The 22,499-nt window shown below is 52.2% G+C and overlaps 1 protein-coding gene and 1 long non-coding RNA gene across 3 annotated transcripts in view; both read left to right on the top strand.

Annotated features, from left to right (window-relative positions):
- Positions 1-22,499, top strand: part of LOC122458387 — a 493,263-nt gene that overhangs the window by 34,880 nt on the left and 435,884 nt on the right. The window contains exon 4 of the long non-coding RNA XR_006278418.1: positions 5,660-5,664. This is a non-coding gene — a long non-coding RNA (uncharacterized LOC122458387). The remainder of the gene's footprint in view (positions 1-5,659; positions 5,665-22,499) is intronic.
- NFIX (nuclear factor I X) overlaps positions 17,194-22,499 on the top strand; it is a 144,572-nt gene continuing 139,266 nt past the window's right edge. The window contains exon 1 of one of the 2 annotated variants that reach the window (XM_043506890.1): positions 17,194-17,238. In XM_043506890.1, the coding sequence (XP_043362825.1) occupies positions 17,209-17,238 (30 nt within the window). In that variant the 5' untranslated portion in view covers positions 17,194-17,208. Of the gene's footprint in view, positions 17,239-17,976; positions 18,123-22,499 lie in introns of those variants that run through there. The other variant, XM_043506891.1, reaches the window with a different exon arrangement.

Below are 22,499 nucleotides of genomic sequence, written 5' to 3'. Positions count from 1 at the left end.
GGGAGCCACCCCAAGGAGCGGCCGCGGGGGTTGATCTGTTCTGGGGGCCAGGAGAGATGATCTCCTGCAGGGATGGGGGGGTCTGCTCCCCGATGTCCCTTGTGTCCCGGATGCCATCCCCTCGCGGGAGGTTCCGAGGGGTAAGAGCCTCTGAACAAAGCCCCGATTGAGGAGGCGCTACCAGTGCCATGGCAACGCCGGCTCCGTCTCGCAGGGGCAGTGTGTGCCAAGAAGGTGCCATGGTTACGCCCGAGGGGCATGCGGAGATCCAAGCCGCCGACGCGGGCAACCGTCTGCCCCCCAGGGAGGGCACTCCCCTTAAAGGGGCAGCATCCCTTCCTCCCCCTTCCTCTGGGTTGGCGCAGGCTGGCACAGATTCCGGCTGCCAAGCAGTGACTGGGCTGGGCGGGAGAGCTGTGCTCAATGGGGTGCCCCCCTCGGTTGGCATGGCCTCCGGGGCGGCTTATTGTTGTGCTGTATACCAGCTCCATGAATAGGAGGTGGCATCTGTTTTCTCCCAGCGATGGGAACTCTGGTACCGGATTAGAGGGGGTGGCAGTGATGGGGAGGCGGGGGAGGGGAGGGCATGGATTGGGGCGAGGGGAGGGGGTGCATTTTATTGTCCAGAGGGGCACTTGCCTCCATCTCTTTAATGCAGCTCACAGAGATGTGAGAGACTGAATGCCAGCAGCTCAGACCCAGTCTGCCCTTGCTTGACTGCTTTGCCAGCCCCTTGGTGCCAGCGCCTCCCCCAACCCACTGCTGGCGGTGGAGGTGCAGGTGGGGGAGGGTGACCACCCTGCCACCAGACTGCGAGGGAAGGACAGATCTGCAAAAGGAGGAGAGAAAGACCCCAAAAACAGGAGGTGGTTGGCGGGGGAGCAATGCGGAGTGGGAGTCAGGACTCCTGGGTTCCCCTCCTTGCTCTGTCACTGACTCATTTTGCAGACAAATCTCTGCCCCGATTTGTGCCTCAGTTTCCTCATCTCTGAAATGGGGGGAGAAAAATAGTCCCAGGGCAGGTGGAGGACGGGGTGTATAATTAATACCCATTTGTAGAGAGCTATTAGATTCTCCAGGGTTAAGTGCAATGCAGATAGAACAGAATACAGAGAATATTCCTGCCCTTTGGTCAAACTAGGATTTCATTTGGTACAAAAACGTGGCACCAAACCAGTGGCGAAGCCACTCCCTATGGAGCCAGGACTTCTGGGTTCTCTCTCCAGCTCTGGGAGGGGAGTGGGGTCTAGTGGTTAGAGCAGGGGGGTGGACCTGGGAGCCAGGACTCCTGGGTTCTATTCCCAGTTGTACCACTGACCTGCTGGGTGACGGACAAGTCCCTTCCCTTTGCCTCTGTTTCCTCTCCTACCCTCCATCAATTCTGACTAGAAACTCTTTGGGACGGTCCCTCCCGGTGTCTGTGCAACACCTGGCCCCATGGAGCCCTGGTCTCAGGGTGTAACTGTAGAATAAATTACAACAGCAGCAGTGAATGCAGGGGTGTTTTGCTGTTAACGGAAGGAACAATTCACAGCCCAGCCTGTTCCTTGATCCTGTAACTACTTTTGGCCAGTAGCTCTGCTCTAGCTGTGTCTGCCGAAATGAAGTGGGCTTTAGGGGAGGGGTTTATTTTATCTCGCTGGCATTGAAAGCGGAACTGTGAAGTGCTTTGAAATAACAAAGGCTCTTAAAGGGCAGCCTAGGGGAGTTAGGCACCTTCTCAGGAGGGCACCCTGGGTACCTTGGCAAAGCCATCTCATTGCCCTTTTGATCCCTCCTCAAAGCTCTCCTCTTCTGTGATCCCACAAAACAAGTGGGCATGGGCAGGCAGACAAGGCTCAGAATTGGCTCCTGGTTTCCTTGTGTCTGTCTGCCTGTCCCCCGCCCCCCCGAGCACCGATCAGAAGGCTCTTGGGTGATGCCATCCCTTGGGTGTGTCTGCTCAGCACCGGACCTCCCAACCCTTCGAGTAGTTACAGCGGGTGTTACTCAGGCTTGGCCCATCCACCCCAATGGAGATGGAGGGGCAGACAGGCTACATTGGACTGGCATTGTGACCCCCTGCTGGGTCTGGGGGCCCTCAGTGAACTGCCCGTCAGCCGGGACAAGGCATTTTGGGGTCAAAGCGGGACAAGCCTGCGAAACCTGGGAGGTCTGCGGCGCCTGGCCCAGTGGGGTCCTGCTCCGGGACTGGTGCCGGGCTCCAGCAAAACCCCTTCAGGGAAACTGACGCAGCTTCTGTGAGGGGCCCTGGGTCAGTGGATGAAGGTGCAGCAGTGACAGGGAGCGGGGTTAAGGGCTCCTCAGGCCAGCAGCCAAAGGCAGCGCGGGGTCCCACAGCAAGGGGTGTGTGAAATGGACCAATTCAGAGCAGAAATATGGTCCTGGGTTTACACAGGGAGGGGCCTTAGCCACAGAGGCGGTGGCGTAAGGGACGCAGGGACAAGTGTCTCGTCTGTCTAGCTCAGCCAGCAGTGATAGGCCCCAGGCGGAGGTGCAGGAGGCTGGACCAGCCACCCAGAACAGGCCTCTCTGGCTTTGGGATCTAGCAAACTGTGAAAAAATCAGTGGCATTTGGGACTCAGAGCTAATATCAGAGGGAGGGAGGGAATGGCGGAGGGGGCACCCGGACTCCTGGGTTCTCACCCCAGCTCTGGCAGCATGGCGGGCAGGCTAATTCCTAAGCAGCTGGCCATCCAGGCTCCATCTGATTTCAGGAAGCCCAGCCTCTGAGGGAGGGTTGGAGGGCACGGCTGTGCCCACCTGTGCTGTGCCCCCCATGTCTGCACGAGCTCGCCACAGCCCACCCTAGCAAGGCCCTAGGCTGCCACAGCGCATGGCTCTCCCTGCAAACGGCTGCAGCTGGCAGTAGCCAGCAAATCCTGTTGCTGACGGATTGCCAAGCAGCCAGCAGCTCCCCCTATGTCCCCTTGTGCCAGCCCCACTCTTCCACTTGACTCTTTCCCTATCGACAGGGGGAACAGAACATCAGGAGGCTGCTTTTCCCCACCAGCTACAAAGTGATTAACTCCAGGGGCTGGGGAATCCAACAGAGCCCGTCCCCTTTCCAAAATGAGCTGGGGGGAGGATCGGGGAGCTGGCTGGCACAGGAGATTCAGAACCAGGGAGGGCCCTTCGCCACCACCCCGCCCCCATCCCCCCGAAGTAGCTGTTTGTCCTCCAGCCATCCCATCTGCTGCAGGAGGCCCATGGCTGCTGCCAGCTTCTGCCAGGCTCTGGGCTGCGCCACGGCTGCCTCTCCCTGGCATGCCTGAGCTAGGCTGCGTTGTCCCCCCGCCATCAGCCCCTGCCGCACCTCGACTCTGCTGAGCACTCTGGGGCAAGGGGAGAGGGGCTGCCTGGCTGGACAAGGCTGCAGCTCTGCATATACCCCCTGAGCTCCCCAACACCGCAGCTCAGCTAATGCCCTCAAGCCTGACCCACAGCCCCTCTGCCGCCCCATCCCTGGCCACCCCAGCTCCTCGCTGGGGGTGGCTGTTCCACTTTGAATGGGTCCCTGCTGGATTCTCACTACCCCCCCCCCCCCCGCCGCTCCTGGTAATGCCCCTTGACTGTGGAGGTGTAGGCCCTGAACTCGGTAGTCCTGGCTCCCAGCCTTCTAGCCACGAGACCCTGCTCCCCTCCCAGAGCTGGGGGGGCTCTCAGTAGGGAGAGCTCTCCCCTCCCAGTCAGTGCGGACCCCAATGTACCAGAGTGACATAACCTGACAAATTCTGGCCATCAAAGCTTCCATGGCACCTTCCGTAAGGAGAGGATTAATCTAGCCAAATTCCAGCCATTGTGCCCCCCTTGAGAGCCTTGTATAAATAGCCCCCATCCCCCACCCCAGAGGCTGCTGCATCTTGTGGCCAGGCGAGGAATCCCTGTAGAAGCAGCTGCCATGCCCCACCCCAGGGGCCGTCCTGTCGGGGAGAGCACGGGCTGAAACCATTCCTCATGTGTAGCCTTCTTCTGCGCCTGGGGACAGGAAGCCAGGGAGAAAACTCAGCTATTTTGGTCCTTCAGGGATTTATTTTTAGACCTTTTCAAAGGCCCGACGGGAGAGTGAGTCATCCCGACACAGCGCTGCTGAGCCACCCCCCAGCTGCTCTACTCCCCACACTCTGGCCTCCAAGCCTTGCCCATCCAAACTTGCCCTGTACCCACATGATGCCCCACTTCCTGTGCCATCTCCAGCTACTCTGGGGTCCGTTTCCCTCCCACACCAGATCTCCCCTTTCCTTGTCCTTACTAGGGACCTGGCTGCTTTGGGTTTCATTCTCTGCTTGGGAGTTATAAACCATTCCCATCCCCCCACCTCCCCATAGCCTCCAGCAACAGAAATGGGGAACAAGCGTCTTGCAAATGGGGAACAATTGTCTTTCACCTCCCCAGATGCTGCTGCCAGGACTCGGGCCAGGGAAGGCCATTGGCCTCCTCATACCCCAAGCTCTGTTCGTGCTCCTCAGTCTCTACCTGCAGCCCCCCTGCTAGCCCAGCGCTGGGCACCACCTGCCACAAGTCTGCCAGTGCCCCTCAATCCTGACCTGCAGCCCCCCCCTGCTACACCAGCTCAGGGACGTTAGCCTGAGCTGGCACCGATCTTGCTAAACTGATTGGGCAAGTGTCCCTGAGAGAGGACGAGTGCAGGGGATAGCGCAACTAGGCAAACACGCTCCACTGAAGAGCTAAGCAGGCCCTGGGCGTGGGGGCTGGGCTGTGAATTCACAGGGTGCTGGGACTGGCAGAGGGGGGCCTAGATTCCCCTCATTCCACCCACCTGTGGAAGAAGAGGCAGAAGAGGCCCCACCCAACACCCCTATTTGTCTGCTCCCTGGGCAACCCCGGGGGGGGGGGCTGTGCCAGGCACCACTGCTGCCTGCCCCACCCCTGTGGGGAATGCAGGAACTGGGCAGACCTCCCCATCTCCCCTGCGCTCCCTACCCTCTACCCCCTGCTGGCATCTCAGCAATCCCCAGGCTGGTTGGTAGCACAAGCAGGGAGGAGTGGGGCTGGGGGACAGGATCCTGAGGAAACGGCGTGGGGAGGTTTGACCTTTGAAATGTTTTGCTTCTTCCTTTCCAGAGCTGGGGATAGAACCCAGGAGTCCTGGCTCCCAGCCCCCCTGCTCTAATCTCTAGTTCTGCCTGCCCTTTCCAGCCAAGGGGGTTAATTGGGGTAATTAACAAGGGCAGGAAGGAGTGGTGGATTGGCCAGGCAAAGGGGGATCACTAGCCCCCTCCCCGATGAGCCTTCGTCTGTCCTTGTCCATCTGTCCTGGGGTGCAGATCAGCAATCCCATGCCGCAAGGGTGTGTCGGTGTGGGAGGGATGGTGCAGCTGCCCAGGCCGGGGTGCCAGACAGTCCCCCCCCCCAGCATTCATGATCCCACCCACCAAGCATTCTCTGCAGCAAATGGTCTCCCAGCTGTTGGTGCCAGGAAACATCTGGGTAGAGGGGCTGGGATGGGGGGCTTGGCTGGCAGTGACTAGTCACCTTCTGCCCCCGACCCCCACTCTGCCAGCATCAGCTCCCCCCCATGCATGTAGCTATCCCTGGCTGTGTGAGGGAGTGGTGTCTAGTGGTTAGAGCAGAAGGCTCAGGGCCATGCCCTGGCTCCCTGCTTGAGGCCTGGGTGTGCACAGAATGGGGGCTGGAGGGGAGGTTGGGACCCTGGGGCTGGATCTGGTGGATCCAATCTGACACCCCTTTCCCTATGCTTTGCAAACAGTAACTAGACCCTACTCCCTCCCAGAGCTGGGAATGGAGCCTAGGAGTCCTGGCTCCCAGCTTCCCCCCTTGCTCTAACCACTAGGCCCACTCCCCTCCAAGAGCTGGGAACTGAACCCAGGAGCGCTGGCTCCCAGCCCCCTGGTCTATCCATTAGATCCCTCTAAGACTCCTCCGTTATTGACTCATTGTCACTGGGTTTGGTTCCTTCAGCTGATCGTGGGGCAAGGGGAGTTTTGGAGGGGAGCCGGAACCAGGCAGTCTCTGCCATGAGATCCCAGCCATGATGGGCATCTCCTGGGGCTGCCAGGGCCAGTGCCCCTTGAAAGTGTGAGTGACCGACACAACTGTTAGTCAGGGCGCTGGGGGGAGTGGTGAGAGAGCAGGACGCTGCTAACAGATCTGCCTCAGTCCCTGCCTCACAACTGGGAGTCCCTTGCATGAAACAAGTTTGCTGGGTCTCAGCCCAGTGGTTACCCCAAAATAGAACCCAGAAGTCCTGACTCCTAGCCCCGCCCACAGCTCTAGATGCCTTCTGGTTAATGGACACTAACCAGGGCCCATGGAGGCTGATGGCTGAATGGACCATGGAAATCTAACCCCCTGCTTCCCCACCCAGGGCAGGGCTCAGAGAAATTGGGGGTGGGAGCGGGAGGCTGTGTGCTATGTTAAAATTGGCTTAAAACCAACATTGATCCAGCTGATTTTGTTTAAAGGGCTGGTTTCTGAGCTGAGTGGGGAGCCCAGGGCTGGGCTAGCAGGGGCTGGGGGCTTGAATTGAGGGGCATCAGCCAAGCTGTGGAGGGCAGCCCAGGGCTCACATAGACTGTGGGTGAGAGAGCCGGGGGGAGGCCAGAGCTGGGATTGCAGGGGAGCTGCAGATTGGCATTGAGGGCCCCTGGCAGAGCAGGGCGAGGGACAGGGCTGTTGTTGTCCTGTCACTTTTTACAGGAGTGGAAGGTCAGCGAACACCGAGCTGCTGGTCCTTGGTCTGTCCCCAGCCTAGCCCACGGGACCCGTCTGCCTCGCTGTGCCAGGCACTCTGAGTGCATCACTAGCTGAAGCCGGCCATGTCCTGCACCTTGCTCCGAGGGTGCATTCCAGGGAACAGAACCTCTGGGCAGGCAGGTGTCTCCCCTCTGGGGATGGTGTGGCTGGGGGAGGCATTCTGTGTGAGTGGGAGGAGCTTGAATTGTATTTATTGTGGAAAGGACACGTTAATGAGAAAACCCTGAGCTTCTAATTAGCCAATCCAGTGAAGGACAAGAGAACCCAGGAGTCCAGGTGCCTCCCGCGCAGCTCCAACCACTAGACCCCACTTCCTGCCCAGAGCCAGGACTAGAACCCAGGAGTCCTGACTCCCAGCCCACTCTGCTTTAGAGCCCACTCCCCTCCTGGAACTGGGGCTAGAACCCAGGAGTTCTACACCTGCTCCAGCAGCTGGGAGGTTCTCCTTAGCTGGCCCCCCAGGCCAGCGGGATGTCTGCTGGCAGCCTAGGGATAGGGTCGGCTGGGGAGAGGTGGGTGGTGCAGTCAGCCTGGGGCAGGAATGGAGAAGCCAATACTTGCCTTCTAATGAAGCTCAAATAATTAATGGCGCCCAGGCTGCTCCCACCAGAGCCTTCTTGTTCCATCCTGTCCCAATGATAACACCTAGCAAAGGAGCTGCTGCGGGCCAGGCATGGTCCACATGCTCCAGGGCCCAACAGGACAAAGAGGATAAGGCTGTGGGGCACCAGCAGAGCGGTGAGCCCAGGCCTGGGATAGCAGGGGGCTGCAGGTCACGTCTGAGGGGCACCAGCAGAGCTGGGGAGTACCACTGGAGGGCCGGGGCTCAGGACTCCCACACACACCCAGGTTTCGTAACCTGAGCTGCTCCAGCCTGACTGATGGCTCTGACGCTCTCCCAAGCTCGGGCTCTATGACTGCGGCCCATTCAGAGGCAGCAACTAGACTATGGCGGAGATTCTGCTGTCTGCCCTCGCAAGGCTTGTCACTATTGTGAGGTGTCTTACTCTAACATCTAGCCATACCACTGGAGGTTGTGGCCTCCACGTGCCAGGCGCTGAACAGACACCAAGAGGCAGTGCTCAGTTAAATAGACAAGGGATGGGAGGGGAAACTGAGGCATGGAGCAGGGATGGGGCATGCCTAAGGTCACACAACAGTTCAGTGGCAGAGCTGGAAACAGAACCCAAGACTCCTTATTCCTAGGCCAGTTGTCTACCCACTAGACCATGCTGCTCTGTGACCTAGTAAGCTCTGTTCAAACATCCGCCCACAGAGGGGCCAACTGCAGGGCTGAGAGGGCGTTTCAGGCAGCCAGTTTTAGCACTTGGGGGAGGGAGGACCAAGCTCTGGGTTTGAGGCTAGCCATTGAGGCTGCCATTGGTCGCCTTTTGCTTGTCTGAGACCTGGAGCATCCCAGCTGGCCCCAGCGTTAATGACGAAAGTTCTCAGCTGATCCACACAGTTCTGGGAGTGATAAATAAGAGGACAGATCAGTGATGCAGCGTGGTCTGCAAGCAAACAATGCCTTTTAATACGGCCAAGTATAAGTGTATCTGTCTAGGAACAAATCTTAGGCCATACTTAGAGGCTGGGGGGCTGTGTCTTGGGGAGCTGTGACTCTGAAAATGATTTGGGGATCATGGTGGAGAATCAGCTGAACACAAGTTCCCAATGCGACGCTGGAGCCAAAAGGGCAGATGCAAACCATGGACACTTAAACAGGGGAATCTCATGTAGGAGCAGAGACGTGATTTTACCTCTGTGTGTGGCACTGGTGTGACTGCTGCTGGGATCCTGTGTTCGGTTTGGGTACCCGCAATTCAAGAAGGATGTTGGTGAATTGGAGAGGGGGCAGAGAAGAGCCATAAGAATGATTAGAGATTAGAAATTCTGGATAACCAGAGACTCCAGGAGCTCAATCTATTTAGGGTAATAAAGAGAAAGTTAAGGGGTGACTTGATCCTAGGCTATATGTACCTTCATGAGGAGCAAATATTTAGTCAGGGGCTCTCCAGTCTAGCAGAGAGAGCGAACACGGTCCAACGGCTGGGAGTTGAAGCTAGGCAAATTCCATCTGGAAATGAGGCGTAAACTTTTAACACTGAGTAATAACCACTGGAACAATTTACCGAGGGCCGTAGTGGATTCTCCATCACTGGTGATTTTTAAATCAAGACTGGACGTGTTTCTGAAAGCTCTGCTCTTAGGAATTATTTTGGGGCTGTTCTCTGGCCCGTGTTAGCCAGGAGGCCAGACTAGAGGGTCACAACGGTCCCTTCTGGACAGGTGGACACCCTCTCTAAGTCAGGCAAGCAGAACGTGCTGCCTTGCTGAGCGTAGTGGGGGTACCCCCAAGATGACCCAGCTTACGGCCTGAACAGACTCTGTCAGACCTAAAATCATCCCACACAATGAAGGCACAAGGAAAAGGGGGAATATTAAAAATGGTGGGATTCCCCCTAAATACAGGGAATGGTGGGTAAAGGGGGGGAGATCACACAGTGTCCTAGACCCCTTCACCCATTCCCCCGAGTTTGCAAATCCAGAGGCCCTGAGGGAGGAAGTGAAGAGGGAATGAAATGTTCCTGGCCCAGGATTCCAGGTGCTGAGGGATTAGGTAAGTCGTGGGGGAGAGGGCACCAAGGTTTGGGGGTCTGCACCATATGACATAGGGGCCTAGATGTTGACTGGAGCAGGCCAGCTGCTCTATGCAGCTTACATAGATGAGGGTTCCTAGAGGGGAAGGGCCCCATGTCCCATTCTCTGCCCCCTGAGCCAGCCAGTCCCCGACCCTGGGGCCAGATTGGAGCTGGCGCCTCTAGAGGGGAAAGGCCCCGTCTCCCATTCCCTGCCCCTGAGCCGGCCAGCCCTCAAGACACATTTTATGTTTCTTTTACTGCATATTGGGGCCCAGTTTCCTCATAGCGCAGCCGTGAAGGACTTGGTGTATCTTCTAGGTTCCCAAGATGCTGTGCTGACAATGGGCTCTGTCCCTGGCTCTGGGAGGGGTCTGGGGGCTAGCTGTTAGAGCAGGGAGTGGGTGTGCTAGTTCCGGTGAGACAAGGCCCTGTCATCTGATGGTTCTGGTGCCATGGACCCTTCCTCAAGGCTGACGCCAGCAAACACCTGTTTGCCCTTGCTGTGGTAAACTCCTCCATTCTCCTCATCTTCCCCTGCCTGCCTTCCAGGCAGCTTAACCAGTCTGGTCCCATGGCTCCCCTAGGTACCACCCTTATCTCCGATTCATCCAGGGGTGAGCTGAAGGTGGATGGGGAGTGACTACTCCCAGGGAAGGACCCAGGAGTCCTGCCCAGCTCTGAGCTAATCGCGGAAGCTTGTCTAGACAGCGAGTGTTCCTGGTCCCCAGCCCTGTGGTGAAGGCGCTGTCTGCCCACACATTTCCCCTGCCCCCAAGACTGATCCTTTGGTAAGAGAGCCAGGCATTGTGCAGGGCAAAGGTTAAAGGGCGCCCCGGCCCATCTCATCTCCTGGCAGCCTGAGCCATGGGTCGAGCACATCCATCACCCACCACAGAGAGTGAAGCAGCGGGGCTGGGCCAACCACAGGGAGCAGGAGCCCAAATGTGGATCTCACTGCTAGCCCTGGAGGGGGAAGCCCCAGGCACCCAGAACCAAGGGCACTTGACCAGTCTCCGCTGAACCCCTAGCCCCCACTCCCCTCCCAGAACTCAGAATAGAACCCAGGAATCCTGGCTCCCAGCCCCCCTTCACTCTAACCACTAGACTCCCCTCCCCTCCCTGAGCTGGGGTAGAATCCAGGTGTCCTGGCGCCCAGCCCCCCTTCACTCTAACCACTAGACCCCACTCCCCTCCCCGAGCTGGCATAGAATCCAGGCGTCCTGGCGCCCAGCCCCCCTGCTCTAACCACTAGACCCCACTCCCCTCCCAGAGCCTCAGAACAGAACCTAGGCTCCCTGGCTCTCCTTCCCTGAGCACGGTAACTCTCATCTCTGCATAGACCTACGCTCTGGATCCTAGACCATTGAGGCTCTGGGGATCAGCCTAAAGCTATGGCATGGGCCTGGATGACACTGCCCACAGTGCCCCCTGGGGGGGCACACTGGTGGATGTAATAGTACATGTTGTTGCCCCCACCCACAGCCCCAGGGACACAGTATTATACCCACCGGGCTCCTCTCGCCTGGTATCCAGCTCAGGTCTCCACCCTTCCTGGGCAGGCAGGTGGGGTAGGATCCCTCCAGCCCCTCTAGGGAGGGTGGGTTGAAAAGCAGTGCCCTTTGGTGAGGTCTGGAGGATGGGGCAGCTCCATCTTCTACCCTCATCCCACTACCATGGCTGGGAAGCATGCGCCACACTGCACTGGGGATGAGGATACCAAGGGAAGTTCTTTGGCTGGGGAAGGATCTAAGAGAGAGGGGGAGGGGAGCAGGTTGTGCATCTGCTGACTGGAGACATGTGCCAGGCACTGGTGCTGAGTAGGGCAGTGGGGGGGCTGGTGTCTCTGCACTGCCCAGAGAGAGCAAGTTGGGAGAGAGAGAGACAGCAGGTGGCTCTTGGCACTGCCCACTGAACATGCTGCTGCCCTAACTAAGTCGGTCAGCTCTGCACCAATCAGAAAGAGAAGGCAGCATGGACTAGTAGTTAGAGCAGGATACTGGGAGACAGGATGCTAGTTCTAGTACTGGTTAGTGGGGTCTAGTGCTTAGAGCGGGGGTCGGGGAAGCTGGGCATCAGAACCCTGGGTTCTTCCCCTTGCCCTATGGCCTGGGCGACCTTGGGCAAGCTTCTTTCAGGCCTCAGTGCCTCAGTTTCCCCACTGATGAAAGCGAGGGAGTGACATGTGCTCACCTTTGCAGAGTGATTTCTGACCTTGCCATGCTGACAAGAGTGAAATATAGTGACCAAGTCATTGCTGTCATCTACCATATACCTGGAGGGTGGCATAGTATCTTGGGTGAGAATGTACGTACACACACTACAGAAATCTGCCTGCACATAGGTCTAGGGAGAGAGAGGTTGGTCCTAGGATCTGAGGGAGACCAGGTGGGCGAGGGAAACCTTTTACTGCACCAACTTCTGCTGGGGAAAGAGACAAGCTTTCCAGCTCAACAGAGCTCTTCTTGAGATCTTAAGTGATAGATGCACAAATATCTCCATCTGTATGGATATGGTTTAGAAATAGAATGTTTTATAAACTCAGGAGGGAAAGAATATATTGATTTGTGATTGATTAACTAGAAAGAAAAAGTTGCGTGATACATACTAGAATGTAGATCTATATATACACACAGGGCTATTTCTCAGGTAACTTTTTCTAATCTGTTCCAAAAAAATCAACATATTCTTTCCCTCTGAGTTTATAAAACACTTATTTACATGACTCACCTGTTTTATGTGTTTTTGGCTTGTTTTTACATTTCCAGACCCCACAAAATGCCCTTCTGTCTTACCTCTTAGATTTATAATTTGTTATATTGCTTCTCCTCATTGTCTAATAAATCAGATTCATTTGCTATTTCTTATTTCGATTTTTTTTCATATAAAATGCTACAAAAATGTTGGCAAGCTGGGAATAGAAATTCCTCAGAGGGGAGAATGTAAACACTTCGATCCACTTAGAGAAAATATAACCATCATGTTAACCAGCAACATATAGGTTAAAGTGGTGCAGTGTAAATGAAAACCACTCTTTGATCATTCTAAAATCCAATTGTTCTATTATAGAGAAAATTCAAAGCTATTTTCACCCCTTTCCTCTTTTTTCTTTGACATGTTTATGATGCAAACTGCAATTTTTGTTTTGAGAAATTGTCTGTCAAAATATTATCCAAATTCACTGCTCAAAATCCAATCCAATTTGTAGATTGATGCAGAAATGTTTCCAAATAAATAAAACGATTGCCATCCAAATCTCTCCTTTTGTTGATTTTTTAGATTATATATTTGTTTTTTTAAAATCACACCGTATAGGGGGAAAATGCAATTTCGTTTTTAAAATAAACCCAAACGCCAAGATCTAAATCAGAGAATGAAATATAATACCTGCATTATCAATAAATCTCCTTCAGAAATAACATGCAACATTTGCCCCCTTTTTAGGGTTGAAAGAATTTTTTTTCTAGATGCACAGAGAAATCTCTGAATCAGCAAATGAAGAAAAGTCATCTCTCTTTCTCCCTGTCATTTAGAAGCAAGTTGATTTTAGCAGTGCGAAAAAAAATAGCAAAGTTTTAGTGTGAAAAGAACTACCAAAGGTTTTCTGGACAGAAAAACAAGTTCAATTACTTGCATTTGAATGGCTAAGACTCGTTAGCTTCTCAGTTTCAAACTTGTTAGGAGCATCAATTCATAGTTTGCCATCTATTAAACCAAACTGATTTCTTTCTGTTCAGACATTTTCAGTAAGACAAGATCCATCGTGTACATAACACGCGTCAGTTTCAGATCTTTTTATTTTGTAATCTTTAGAAAAACAACTAAAGCCTATCCAGCAGCATGAAGTTGATTGTGTATTGGTTTGTGCTGATTTCACTGAAGAAATTAATATACAAGGACTACGAGCAGCTTTTCTCCATCTCATGGGTTTTTGTTATGCTGCTGAAATTTGTTTATTGGGTTTAATTGCAAGCAACAACAAACACTTCTTAGTTATATACCAGATCGAATTAAAAACACAGCGATCTAGGATTGAAATGCTGGTTTGATCTGGACTTGCGATCTGTGCTTCCGCAGATGTTAATTTTCGAAGTTATCCACACCCGCATTGTGCGGTTCAAACACACTTTTTCGCTAAAGTGGAGTGAAACTTCCATGTGAATTTCGTGCAGTTCGAACAGCTCGAGCATCGAAGCTCAGGGGCTCTCCAGGGCGTTTAGATTCACGCATTAGTCACTGCAGGCAGACGGGGATCTACATGAATTGCGAGCAGGTTAATCTTTAAAAATCAGAATTCCGTAGGAAGATTTAGGATTTGGAAACGACAGACACAGAGATCCCGAGTTAGGAATGCGTTTCTCTGACGCTAGCTTTCAAAATAGCTCGCTCCGTCCCTTCCAGGGAGTAGCCTCTTTCTATTCTCTCGCTTTAGCTTTGCGCCTGTTAAGAAAAAAACAGGCAAACCTATTTTCAGACCAAAGGAGTGCGAGGTTTGGAGGGACAGTTCTCAGGGTTTTTGAATTCTTCTTTTCGCGCCCCTTCAAACTTGCCAGCGACCCAAAACTGCGGAAAGAGGGGAAGAAAACCCCATGTCTATTCATTTACCCCCCTCAAAAATAATTAACATCGAATTTGTGGGGAGGGGGGGTTGGAGTTTGGAGGGAGTGGACACGTGAACAGTATATTGTAAAACGCTGCAAGTGTTCTTCTCTTCAGAAAAATATACAAAAATAACTACCCCTGTATTTTTGCAACCGATCAAAGAAGCAAACATACAGATTCACACGCTTGCATGAGGCAAGCCCGCATTGCATGTGATTGTGTGCCACGCGAATTAGCTCCTGCCTAGATGCCTATGCAGCCCTGCTTTGCAAATTTCAGCTCAAGACTGTTTCCTATCAACAATGGAATCTGCTTCTTTTCTCTGGGAGCAGTTTAAAAATATTTTGGGAGCAGCAAAGCAGAGCCTTATTTGCAATAATTAGTATTATTAAGGCTGACACCAAACTACTACCAAGCTGCCTACTTAACTTGGGAAAGTTAGAATGTCAAGATGGATTAGGATCTTCATGGCAATTTAATTAGAAACTCAAACAAATTGGGGAAAATGCAAACAACCATTTGTTAACCGCGTCTGAGGATAAACACAGGATGTATCAGAACAAGGGAAAGGTTTGTTTTAAATAAAGGTTATTATCCCGCTGGGTGACATGTAATAAAATGCCTCTAAACAGCGGATTCAATCTGTTATTATGTAGTGCGGCAATTCTTCCCCTCTGGCTGCTGCAGGCACCGTCCAGGGTAAAGACTTGCTTGGGTATTTGCAACATGGCCTTGGCCCAAAGAGCCCAGTTTGAGGTTGCAATAAACGAAGGTGAAATCTGCATGATCTCGTCATGTTTCAGTGCATTATCCGCTCTCCTTGGGCGACCAGGGCACTTCGGCAGTTAGCCCGAAGTTGGTGACACCTCGGATCTTGAGACAAATTCACAGTGGAGGGGTTTTACCAAAAGGTTAAATTACACTTCTCCCGAGTGGTTTTTTGTTTTTCTTTAAACCCCACCGCTTCCCAGAACTGTTTCCTTGTGTTTTTTTTTAAAGTGCTCCTTGCAAAGTGAATTGTTTCAAATCTTTGCACCGTCTGCCCCCCAAAAACATGTCTCAGTTCTAGCTGCGGGGGGTCTTTTCACAGACAACCCCCCACCCAAATGCAGCCAAGATATTTGCTTTTTCTTACTGAAAACTCAGCTGTGAGTGGAATCGAATTTCCCAACCTCCTCCACAAATAGCTACCAGTCTCCTCTGCCATTTTGCACAAGTAATGCAAACCCCTCTATTTGCATCATATTTTGTAGCTCGGTGACTAAGTTCGATATTGGATCCTGAAGGGACTTTTTATAGCAGGCTGCTTCCTTCCCCCCCTCCCCCCCCGAAGAGCTTTGGTAAATACACTTTAATTGGCAGAGATAACCTTTACAAATAAGCCAGCACTGTATATATACACATCCCTGTTTTCTGAAGGCAGCATATAGATTAGGTACAGCGTGACAAGTATTTAGAGAAGGGATAAACTCAGCCGCTGTTTAATTTATAACCCTTTGCCTCTTGTTGCAAGAGAAAAAAGCCAGCTCAACACCCACCCATCCATCCACTCCATTGGTGACTCAGTTGATAAGCCGCTAACCTAGTGAATGACACCTCTCAGCCTCAGGTGTGCTACGGGGCGGATGTGCCGGTGATTAGCCGGGCTAGGTAAAGGTAAAGGGCTTTTCATCGCCACCTGTTTGAGTAAATAAACAGACCAGCCCGCCCCAAACCACCCTGGCCGCTGGCTCGCTTCGGAGAGTCGGGCCAGACCGCGGGAGTCCCGGCATGGCTCTGTGGCGGCGGGGGAGCTTTAGCTCTGAGCAGGTGGCTGGGTTTCTCCCCCCGGAATGTCGCAACTCTACGGGGTCTTTTATCCCCCCGCCACTGAAATAAACTTGGGGTCCGGGTTAGTCTGGGGGATCTCCGGACTTCACTTCTTTGCACAGGGTGTCTCGGGCCATCTAGCGCCTCTGGTTGCTGGTGCCCCTGTTTTAAGCCGGGGAAAGGCTGATTTTAAAAATCGTGGCGTTGGCAGGCAAAGAATCCAGCGAGCGTCGGATCGGCCGGCTTCGGGGAGCGAACCCGTGTTCAATACACCGCTCGGCTCGGAGGAGAGAGAAGCGCGCCCGGCTGCGGGTCACACCTGGGTACCCCTCCAGGGAAGCGGCGCTGGGGGCGGGGGGGTTAGTAAGAAATCAACCGAACCTCATCCAGCGGGACTGAATCGGAGTGTGTGTCTCTGGACACGTTGTAAAGGTTTCCCTCTGAACCCCGCCCGCAGCTTTCTAATTAAAAACACAATATTTTTATTTATTACTCCCCCCCCCGCATCCCGCAGCTCAGGGCCCGCTCCTGCACTATTGCAATCAATGGAAGGAGAAAGGATCGGGCCCTGGCTGGGGGGGGCGGGGGGCCACCGTGCGGAGCTCCCCTGCTCTGCGCTTCTCTCTCCGCTCCCCCCGGCCCCTTTTCCTTTTCTCTCCTCTCCTGACTGCCCCCTCCCCCCGCCCGGGGCTGCTGCTTTCCCAGCCCCCAAGTGCCCGGCTCTTAACAATTCACTCACGGCCACAGCTCCGCCGCCCGAGCTGCTGCTCGCCCCAAAGCGGGGTGCTCGGCTCGCTCCCTGCCCTGGCCTGGCCTCTCCCCCCAGCCGCGCCAGGGACCCGAATAAAGCGCCCCAAACCCATGAAGGGGGGGACCTAAACAAAGCCACCCCCCCCCGCCAGCTTGCCACACAGCTCGGCAGCAAACTTACTGCAGGCTTCACTTGCAGAGACTTTCCCCGCTCTGCCCCCCCCCCCCCCCCGGCAGTGCGCCGCGCGAGCTGGAAGGGTTGCAAACCCGGGCGCACGGAAGGTGGCACGGCTCCAGGCTCTGCAGGCCAATCTCCTTCCAACTCGAGCGAGGCGTTAGAGTAAAAAAGGGTCCCGCCGAGGAGGAAGGAGCGAGAGCCCGAGACGCGCCGATCGCGATTTTCTTCCCAACGTCAGGCGAACCCCCCCCATTTGTTTTTCCTCCTTTTCCCTCCCCCCCGGTTTTTCCTTCCCTCCTTCCCGGGCCGATCGGGAACTGCGCGAGGCTCGCTCGCTGCTCTCGTCAGTATTTTTCCTTCTCCTGCTTCCGCTGTAAGAAGTCGAAGGGTTTTGTGGAAACTTGAGAGCAGGTTTTTTCCTGTCTGTGTGTTTTTTTTTTTTTTGGTTTTTTTTTTTTTTTTTTAGGCGAGAGGGGGAAAAATGAGTTTCTGATGTTTGGCCAGTTTCCCTGCACCATAATGGTACGTGCCATGAGAATCAATAATTTCCTCTCTTATTAATACTTTCCCTTCCAACGCAGCAAACAAGAGCTCTTTGTATTCTGCAAATCAAACTCTGCCTGGCTATTTTGCTTCTGCTTTTACTTTACAAACTCCAGGGAGGGAAGGGAGGGGGGGGGGATTTAGAGATGGTGTCTTGACGGTGAGTGTGGTTTACAAAATCGAGAAGGGGGTGATGGGCAGAGCCAGATCCTAGCAAAAGGGGCAGGGGTTTGGGAGGAGAAACCAGGGAGAGAGAAATGACCAACCTACTGTCAATGATTTTGCTTTGCAACTTTGGGGGCTTATAGCTCCTGGCTTTAAAAATGGAACCTGTCTAGTCCCCCTTATCCCATTAAGATTAATTTGCTTTTAAAAAAAATGTCACCACGCAAGAACTATTCCGAAACAACATCAAAATAACCCCCACCCTTCCCTTAAAAAAAAACAACAACAACCCCAGTGGTCAGGTCAAATCTGGGTAGGTGTTTCAATAGACAGAATAATGTAATATTGTAACAGCAAATGTCTTACTTGTCTTGAATGAGTCCGTGTGGCTGGCGAATGAGAGTGTGGAAAGATCACATATGAGATGACAGGACGTTGTGTGTATGTGTGTGTCACAGGGACGTTCGACAAGTGCTTGTGCTTCATAAAAAAACAAAAGGGCTACTATGTTTCCAAGCCTCTTTCTAAAGGGCAGCTTGACACCCCCAAACCACAAAGCTGTCGGGTGAAGAGATCAGATGCTTGTAGAGGCTACTCAGAGAAGAGGAGAATTGTCTGAAAAGAGAATTGTACTAAATTGACCCTACCCTGTCCTGGCTTGGGAGTCAATAGGATACTGCTGATTTTCTAGGACACTGGTGAGTGTATGTGTGTGGGGGGTTATTTTCTTCAGTAGGGATCGTGCTGCAGTGAGTCTGATTTTTCAGCAAGTGGGAGCCCTTTTGGGGATAAATCGAGTGGCCTGGCCAATTGAAATAAGACAGAGGTTGTGTTTAAAGACCATACTAAAGAATTATCAAGTAATAGGTCCCCCTTTTTTTGAACGAGAAAACCTCTTTTACCAGTGAGAAAAACTCTAATTTAACAGTATTTGCAGCTCCAGGGAAACCGTCTGAATTTCAGTTTTAGCACGATTAAAAAAATTAAATTTTCCTTTTTTTGTGTGTGCTAAGCCCACACACACCCTTACAAAAATAAATAAACTAAGAGAACACAATTAAGCAATATTTTTATACAGGGGTGAGTTAGATAAAGTCCAGAGCACTTGGTATAAAGCCAAATTTTATTCCAATGTGTGGATTTGTTTTTTATTTCTCCCCAATGAGATAAAAAGCAAATTAAATTTAGGGAGGACAAAAAAAAAAAGAGGGAAAGAAAAGCAATCACCCGCAATTGATTTACTTTTCTTGATTTGTTTTATTCGTATTTTGGGCTGGTGGAATGTCAATTATCAGCGAAGAGGGTATGGCTGTGTGTGTATGAAAGAAAGTAACATTGCTACAGGAAAATGCCCCCGGTACGTGAATTCAGGAAGAAAACAGGCTCACACACCTTCAAAGCAGTGGCCAGGAATCTAAGATCCTGTTGCCAGGGGAATTTTTTAGCCAGAACTGGAACAAAGCCTTTATTTATTTATTTATTGCAGTGACAGGGGCAGGACTTATTATTTGTAAAGGGTCATTGCCACGTTGCCAGTTCTTTTTCTGAACTGTGGATTGCAACAAAGCCTTTTGCCCCAGGTGCCGTGGGCTTGGAGAGAGGTTATACCTCCTAAGCGACTATGGGCCATTTTTGGGAAGGCAGCAGGAAAGGTCGCCTTGGTCTGTTTCAGGGCAAACTAGTGCTGCAGCGGGACTTTATTTAATAAAAATCGGCTTGCAACGGTTTTGATCTACGTCTTCCCCGTCCTCAGTGCAACTCTGTTGTGTTTGTCTGATTGCTAGGCAGTGAGAAGGGGAAGAAATGGATCATGGCTTTCCTGCCTGTCTCGTGGAGAATAGAAATGGGGATTTGAAAATACCAACAGCTGAATTCAATCTTGGCTTTGCTGTGTTTAAAATAGTGAACTTCCTTCTCGGTTGAATTGAAGATTGAGCAGAGATATTGTCCGTACAGCTTGGCCAAGGAAGCAGAGTTTACTGCAGTGTATATATATTATTAGTTGGATTATTATATGTATTACAGTCGCTCCAAAAGTGCCATCTGAGGTTGGTTCCCTGCGAGGTGCTGTGCAGATGGCCAGGGTCAGTTTACAAGAGAAAATTCCTTCTTCCTCTAGAGATATGTGGATGTGCTTAATGTGACGCACTTGTCCTGAGCAGGAAGTTAATGCACTCGTGTGTTGGACAGGATCAGGGCCTAATTAACAAAACAGACACAGCGAGGTTGAGAAGACGGGAAACTGAGGCCCAGAGACATTCAGTGATTTGATCAAGGTCACCCAGGGACTGTGGATTCAATCCGAAGGTCCTGTGTCCCAGTGCCTTAACCTGTAGTCTATAGATATAGATATATAAAGCAAACCAAAAAGCTACCTCGTTTGAGACACAGTTTTGGCATATTGATTTCATTTCATATTGCAGGTAGAGAACAGATTTAAAATAAGCAAACACAAAGGAAGCAGATATTTCTTATATCTTGATAAACCTATGGATGAGTTTTTGCAAAGCTGCTTTATTTTGTAGCTACGTGAATTTTAGCTCATATTGGGAATGGAGGCGGGGGTTGGGGGAATGCCTTGATGCATCTGAAGGAAAACAGTTGCAGGTGTGTGAAATAATTCATATCCATTCAGATACCTCTCCTTTTGCAAACAATCTTTTTTCTGGTCCATCTTGCAATAAAGCCCAGCACTTTGTGCGGGGAGGGGGAGCACGTGGAGGGGTGTTGTGTTAATTTGAACATAAGCCATTGATATTAACAAACAAATGCACTGAGCTCTCATAAACCCATTGCAGATTGCACTGGTGGAATAGGACTGGCTGTTTGGAAATCTTTGCTTAGAGGGAAGATCTGGCCTAGAGTGATCATTGGCTAATAGGCAGGAAGCTGAGATGTTGGTCACAGTAACAGAGTTTCTGAAAAGTCATCAAGAAGAACATTTTCAAAAGTGCCTGAATGACTTAAGAGCCTAAATCCTATTGGCTTTCAGTGAGAGTTAGGCTACTAAGGGCCAGATTTTCAAAGGTATTCGGGTGCTTACAGACACAGATGGGCAGCTACAAAAGCTGGAAGTCAATGGGAGTCTCAGTATTTGGGAGGATCTGGGGCTAGTTGCTTCTCTGCATTGGGAGGTGCCTAAATACATTTGAAATATGGCCCTTGGCAACAAAAGTTCCATTGGAAGCAAATAGCATTTAAGGTTCTAAGAGCTTAAATCACGTTTGACAATTGGTCTAAGCTCTTAAGTCACCTAGAGTCCATCTCTGCGGCAAGCAGAGAGCCGCAGCATGGCCATGGCTGGCCCTGGTGCGGTGACTCGGGCTTGTGGGGTTTGGGTTGCCGGGGGCATAAAAATTGCAATGGAGATGTTGTTTGGGCTCTGGGATCCCACAAGTGGGGAGGGTCTCAGAGCCAGGACTCCAGAGCAAGCCCAAACGTCTACATGGCCATTTTTAACCTGGCAGCCCAAGTCCTGTGAGCCCAAGTCAATTGACCCAGGCTCTGAGACTTGGTGCTGCAGGCTTGAGGCCTAGATGAAATCACAGGATCAGATTCTCCTCTCACTTCATGTGGGGTGGCCCCACGACAGTCAGTGGGGCTTGGTCGATAACCTGAGAGGGTGGGCTCTGGCCTTTGTTTTTTTGGGAGAAGTTTGCTGGCTGTTTCTTTGTGGTGGACTCTCTACCTGCAGCCATGGTCACAAGCTGCTGTAGCCACAGGTGGATCAGGGGCTTGAGGTCCTGGTTGCTGTTGAATGTCATGTTGCAGGTCCCCTCGGTTCTGATGAATCTTGTCTGGGTTAATCCTGTAATTGTGCACTCGGCCCGCGTGCAAAATTTTGCACCAGCCTCCTGCGGAGACTGGTGCAAAAATGAGGGCATAGGATCATGTCAACTGACAGAAGACCATTAAAAACTGGGGCCCAGATCCAACGCGTTATTTAGGCTCCTAATGTCCACTGAAAGCAATCAGAGGAAATCAGTAGAATTTAGGAGCCCAAATACCTTGGTGGCTCTGGGTGTGGGCGGCTAGAAGCGAAACTCGGATTTGACAGCAGTGACACCAGCGCGGTTCACTAAGGCAGTAAACAACAATGCCTTCTTGGTCTATTAAACACCCTTCTTAAGCAGCCTGATGCTGTACCTGTTACTCCTGTAAAAACCTTTGCAGAGTCCCCTTTCCACTTTGCTGACGTTGCTTAAGGGAGTGAAATTTGCAAGCTGAATGATTGAGTGGGGCTAATCCTGCCCGTCCTTGCTTGGGCAAAGCTCCCGCCCACCTGCCTGACGCCAGCATCTCGGACCAGGAACTAGCCTGGTGCTTGTAGGTGTCCTGCCTCAAGTGCTCAGCAGAACTGGCTTACGGCAGCGCCTAATGCGGCCAAACTCGGTTTAGAGCAGAGTCTGCTCTGGGAGCAGGGGCCGGAATTGAACGCGGATTCAGGCCGTTTGCGCGTTCAGGTCGGGTCCTGGGCTGTAGGGAGTTACCTAGTGCGCCGTGAAATTAACCAGGGCCCGCGCCCTCCTTGGCTCAGAAGGGGCATGATGGAGGGCTTGTTTGCTGGGGTGGGTTTCACCAGGAGTAGAGCTGACTTGTGCGGGGGGGGGGGGGAGGCAGCTCTGCCTCACCGCTTGGTGCTGAGAAGCCAAGATTTCTTATTTTAAAACGGGAACATCTGAATTCAACCAGGTCTATTAAAAATACGCGGAATATCCAGTTCAGATCTGGAGGGAGTGAGAGGTTTCTTAGATATTGGGGGAGGAGGTGGAAGCAATTCCAAGGAGCCGAATCTAAACAGAGCTGAGATTTTGCTCCCTGCAAAGTAACTTTTGCTGCCTCCCGAACTCTTGCCTGGCTCTACCTTCAAAGCATATGCAACCCCAATGTATTTTGACAGAAGTGTCTTTCTCTGAGCTGCCTGGATTTACACACACACACACAAAAGTGACACTTCTCCCCCCCCCCGCCTTTCCCCTGTTGGCAAGTGCTAGTGTGAATCTGAGTGGAGCAAAGTTCAAGAGGCTGCGTCAGTTGCAAAACAGTGTTGCCCCTAATGGAGTGCGGTGTGTGTG

This window comes from Dermochelys coriacea, chromosome 20, assembly GCF_009764565.3.
Source record: "Dermochelys coriacea isolate rDerCor1 chromosome 20, rDerCor1.pri.v4, whole genome shotgun sequence".
NCBI classification, from domain to species: domain Eukaryota; kingdom Metazoa; phylum Chordata; order Testudines; family Dermochelyidae; genus Dermochelys; species Dermochelys coriacea.
This window is presented reverse-complemented; position numbering and strand designations above follow the sequence as displayed.